The following is a 5,640-nucleotide window of genomic DNA, read 5'->3' on the forward strand; positions in this document are numbered from 1 at the left end:
AAAATGAGTTTTGTGGTGGTGATTTTTTTTTTTGAGAATATGTGATTAAAAAGTATGAAATGGTTTTGAGTTTATGTACAAAATTATCATTTTTGGAGAATGTGTAGTTGAAAATTAGTTTAGAAAAAATGAGTTTTCAGGGAAAGTGGCTTAAATAGGGGCAAAGTTTCTGGTAACTTAAGAAATTCATACTAATGGTCTGAATAGCTGTCTTAAAGTAGCTAATTGGCCTTTTCCTACTTGGCCACTTTAATGGTCCTCTCTCGCATGCTACAAACTGCAAAGAGCAATTGAACACCATATTGATCAAAATCACTTAGAGTAAATGGAATATAATTCAGCAGTATTATATTTTCTTAGATTTGATCAGGTTGAATTTTGAATTTTTCTGGAACTAAATCTTTTCAGGCTTCTCTTATTTCTTCCCCTGTTAGATGTTTTTAAAGGAGGTCAATGGTGCAACGTTTAGTTTCAGTACATTTTTACTGCTTGTTAGATGTATTCTCATGTTGCATTGAGTCTTACCACTCACCTCATGTGCATATAGGTAAATGACGATGAAGAAGAAGGCAGCAAGGTTTGTACCTATTACAAATTAGACTCTATCCCTGTCATTCTGATAATTGACCCAATAACGGGTCAGAAAATGCGCTCTTGGCTTGGAATGGTTCAGCCGGAAAATCTTTTAGAGGTACATGAACTGGATCCCCATGTACTTTATACAGCATCTTTTTATTTTTTATCTACCAAAGTAAGTTTAAACCCTTCAAGGTGTTTGAAGCTTCAAATTAATGAACTAGAATTTCCTGTTGTTGACTCTAGCCCTTTGTTGCTTCTGTAGGACCTCTTACCATTCATGGATAATTGCCCCTCAGATCATCATGTCAGTCTGTCTCATAAACGTCCAAGAGGAAGTTCTCAAGCACCACCTTCCGGGTGTCAAGGTATGCAAAGTAAGACCTTTTTTTGGCATAATTGTCTAAATCTGTGTAATTCGTGGAGTCCTGGACCTCTATGACCTTTGCACGACCATTCATCTGATGAGAAAATATACCATTTAAAACATTTTGGTCTAGCTATGGTTAATGTCAAGAATAAAAGGCCCTTGATGCTTCAATTCAAATGCTTTAACAGCTATGCTACACATTGATACAATTGTTTGATGTTACTTGCTGCTTACATTTGTGAGTTCTCAACCCTTTTTGGGAAAATCAGACAGAAAAATGTACTCTTAACTGTCTTCAGGTGTATGTCGTTATTAAAATGTATCTGGAAATTTCCTTATATGTCTCCATGCAGATGACAGTAGTCTGTTCATTAGTCGTTGTCAACCGCAGTTACTTAACCAAAGAGTAGTCTTTCTACCCCAGTTCACACAATGAGTTTTTTTTATTTATTTTTATTATTATTATTTTTATATATTCTTCAAAGAAATAAAATCTAGTTGCTGAATATCATTTGGTTACCTGATAGGAAGTGTAGGTATGGAGGTGTCGATAGGCAGGACTCAAGTGATAATTGCCGAATAACTTAATATAGTTAGTCGTATTATCAAAACAATAAATATAGAAGAAACTTCCAAAAGTACAAGTGCTAGAAGGATGTGTCATGGTAGTATCTAAGTGACCTGACTAGTCATTTGTACGTCTTTACACTTCTGTTTCATATACTTTTTCTGTTTCTCTTATTCCCTTCCCCTTTCTAGTTTTATTTATACATCATCATTGTGACTTCTAGCATATAAAATGGCAGTTAAATTTAGATTGTTGGTTATCTGCAGCAAATGAAAGGAATGAAGAAGAAGTTGCATTTCAACGAGCATTGGCAGCTTCTATGGAGGGCATTAAGGGAACTGATGAAGGTATCCCGAAAGAAGTGGACAAAACCATTTCGGAGAAAAAGGAAACATGCTTAGTGAAGAAGCCTGCTTATCCACCGTTACCTGAAGAACCGAGGGGCGATCGAAACCTGCTTTGCAGGGTTGGAGTCCGTTTTCCAGATGGACACAGAGTTCAGAGGAACTTCCTACGCACTGATCCAATTCAGGTAAAAGTTTTCTTATTAGCCACCACCATTAGATTTTGCTTTGTCATATTACTTCTATCTGTTGATCTGTTAGGCAATGATGTCAAACATATAAATTAGTATTTTTGTTTTATTTTTTTGGGAAGGATTTTACCTTGTAATTTGAAAATAACGTATTTGCCTTGATGTGGGGCTATCTTGTGGTACTAGAGTTTGCTAGCCTTGATTTGCATGTAGGTGAATCAGATGTAGGCCCTGTGTGTGCGTGTCAAATATAAGCCATGTCATTGGAGTTAAAGTTTCAACTCTCTATCTCCTCCCTAATTAGGTGATATTTTGCTATTTTCTTTTTCTAGCATATCTTACTACCCTTTTTGTTATGAGGATATATTGCATATGGGATTTTGGGAGTTGGTTTTTAGTTTTGACTAAAAGTTAAAACTAATGAGCCCTTAGAATTGAATAAAACTATTGTGTTCAGTTGAAATTTTGCATGAAGACATGCATGTATACGACTGTGTGTATTTTTTTGGTAGGTAATCAAATATTTTATTAATTAAGAGATAATACACATGATGTGTATCTTCAACTTGAACAAAAAAGAAACAACATTAAATTAGATAGCTTCTATATGACTAGTATTCGTAGCATTAAACTAAATATACAATGTCGGATATAATTCTCTAATCTGCTCTGTTGTTCGTTTTTTATCTTCAAAATAGTGGATGTTCCTTTTTATCCACACACACACACCATACAAAACAGCCCAAAATAAGGTCCCATTAAATTAGATAGCTTCTATATGACTAGTATTCGTAGCATTAAACTAAATATACAATGTCGGATATAATTCTCTAATCTGCTCTGTTGTTCGTTTTTTATCTTCAAAATAGTGGATGTTCCTTTTTATCCACACACACACACACCATACAAAACAGCCCAGAATAAGGTCCCATTAAATTAGATAGCTTCTATATGACTAGTATTCGTAGCATTAAACTAAATATACAATGTCGGATATAATTCTCTAACCTGCTCTGTTGTTCGTTTTTTATCTTCAAAATAGTGGATGTTCCTTTTTATCCACACACACACCACACAATGCAGCTCAGAATAAGGTCCCAAACTAGCTTGCTATCTTTATTACAAAACTTTCTTCCCTATACCCTTAACACATCCTCCACACGCCTCGGCCCACCCACGTGTTGAGAAGTCAGAATATCGTTCCATAACAAACGAGCACAATCACAATGAAGGAACAAGTGGTTAATCGTCTTCCTATCCCTCTTACACATATAACATCACTCGGTAACATAAAAACCTCTTACGGAGATTATCCACCGTTAACATCATTAAATATTGCATGTGTATAATATCGTTAGGGATTAATTATTATGTACCCCTATGAATTAGTGGTGTTTTCTGCGTTACCTCATTTATGTACTAGTTTTACATAGTCTTGATGGCGATTAGTTCTTGAGATTTTTTTTAAAGGTTTCGTGCAGTTTCCAAGGAGCAAGTTTATAGTTTTGACTTAAAATGGTGAGGTTAGCGTGATCCTGTAATCAAAACTTTGTATGGTTTTGAGAGTGATATTTTGTATTTCGATGTATTTGTTTTCTATTGCAAACTCCGAGAACTAAAATATTCCAGAGAGGGACATAGTCATGTACCCTGAATTATTGATGCTTCAAATCTTGTGAAAGAGATTCTTTCGCATGATTTTCCTGCTGTTTATTCTAGGTATGGTTTTAGATTTCTCTCCTAGAGCACCACGTTTACACAAGTTGGACAGTTTCCTTCTGAATCTGCGACCAGCTGGCCAAATGGAAGTGCTTCATTTTTTTAGTCATCAACTACATGCGTACTTATATTATCAGAGCATCCTATGTTGCTCCAGCTGCTGAACTGTCTTCTGTACTGATCATGTTTCTTCATCCTTTTTGGATTTTTCCAGTTTCAATTCTATAGCGAGACATGAATCAATCGAAACTAAGTCTTATTATATTGTGATTTTCGGAATTGACAATTGAAATTTAATGATGTGACATGTAGACTCCAATTTTCTGCTGCACTTCTCATTGCATCTAGAATCAACCATTTTCGTTTTGCATATCTCAACTTCCAAATTTACTTTTCAGTTCCTTTATTTTATATTTTGTGATTTTGTTCTCCACTGAAAACTCCTCTCAGTCCATTGCTGGTTGTGTACATACAGTGAATTGTAATATATTTTTCTAGTGGCTTCTGTTTACTTTGATATGTGCTTTCAGTTGCTGTGGTCTTTCTGCTACTCTGAGCTGAAGGAAGCTGATATGCGGCCATTTCGTCTTGCACAAGCCATTCCTGGGCGAACTAAATCTTTGGAATACGACAGTGGTTTGACGTTTGAGGAGTCTGATCTTGCCAACTCGATGATTTCAGTTAATTGGGAGTGAACATGATGAGTCTGATGTTTTTCTGTATCGAGGTCATAAAAACTTGCACCATCCAAGAATTTTTGTTTCGACTGTTGAAGCTTTGCATCCCATATTATTATTGCTTGCATTTGAAGAAACAAGTGTGTATGGAATAAAATAGCATCTGCTTATTATCTATCATGTATATATTCCATACCATAGCATGGAAGAAGTAATGGGATATTTATATTGTGGAAGTTTTATGTATTAGTATATGCCTTCAATTTTTATTTTTACTTATTTATTTATTTTTTACCCCCCCTTTCAAAAATGGGTATAATAGGCTGTTTTTGTTTTCAGTTTATGAGAATGCTTGATTAGTTCATTAAGTTTAAACGATCAATTTGAGTAAGCAATTTGATCTGTTGAAAGCATTAACGAGTCCATGAATTTGATTTGTGTGCACAAATGAGTTTGCATGCCGTGAATGCGTATTACCAGTCTAAAGCTCAAACGACGTGCTTCAACGAGTCACTATTTTGGAGGATATGTTGAAAGATAATTTTCTCGTCGAATAGCAATGAAAATATTAATTGACATATAAGGTGCTTTGGTTATTCATGTTTAAGAGTAGAATCTCAAATTTTAATATCATACGTCGTTGAATGTAACAATCTTTAAGTAAAATGGTAACATTTATATTTACCATGATAGAGTATAAAGCAATTGGGAATTAGAAAACTGAGTAAGATTTGGCATCACCATCATAGGATTATAAATTTATATTTTATACGTTAAAGTAAAAAAGCAATTAAAAATTTGTTGTCACCATCATTTACATGTTGAATCCACAAATATTAGTGGATGGAGTAGGACTAGGAAAAAAGTGTAAAAAGCAACACCTAACGAATATTCATTATAAAACTAAATTTTAAAACCGTTTTTGAGTACTTCTGGACAAAAATAAGTCAACATATTTATTATTATTATTATTTGCTATCTTGTAAAGAGAACGTGACAGCGAGTGGTGAAAAATATATACACCCTCCAACAATCGACCAACATTTTTAAATTGAAAGGTTCGTAAATAAAATAATTTTAAATTCTTGAGACGTGTCAAAAAATGATGAAATTACTCCGTTATTAAGTACGTTAAAGCTTGTTTAGTCTACTTCAACTATTGTCCATATGTGATTCATATTAGATTTGACAAGTT

The 5,640-nt window shown here is 34.2% G+C and overlaps 1 protein-coding gene across 2 annotated transcripts in view; it reads left to right on the forward strand.

Annotated features, from left to right (window-relative positions):
- The window catches only part of LOC111372774 (plant UBX domain-containing protein 7), a 9,595-nt gene extending 4,875 nt beyond the window's left edge, over nucleotides 1–4,720 (forward strand). Inside the window, exons 7-10 of one of the 2 annotated variants that reach the window (XM_022995169.1) lie at nucleotides 548–691; nucleotides 842–953; nucleotides 1,781–2,046; nucleotides 4,299–4,720. In XM_022995169.1, the coding sequence (XP_022850937.1) occupies nucleotides 548–691; nucleotides 842–953; nucleotides 1,781–2,046; nucleotides 4,299–4,463 (687 nt within the window). In that variant the 3' untranslated portion in view covers nucleotides 4,464–4,720. The remainder of the gene's footprint in view (nucleotides 1–547; nucleotides 692–841; nucleotides 954–1,780; nucleotides 2,047–4,298) is intronic. The other variant, XM_022995171.1, reaches the window with a different exon arrangement.
- Nucleotides 4,721–5,640: the final 920 nt, after the last annotated feature.

This window comes from Olea europaea, unplaced genomic scaffold (genome assembly GCF_002742605.1).
Source record: "Olea europaea var. sylvestris unplaced genomic scaffold, O_europaea_v1 scaffold1025, whole genome shotgun sequence".
NCBI lineage: Eukaryota > Viridiplantae > Streptophyta > Magnoliopsida > Lamiales > Oleaceae > Olea > Olea europaea.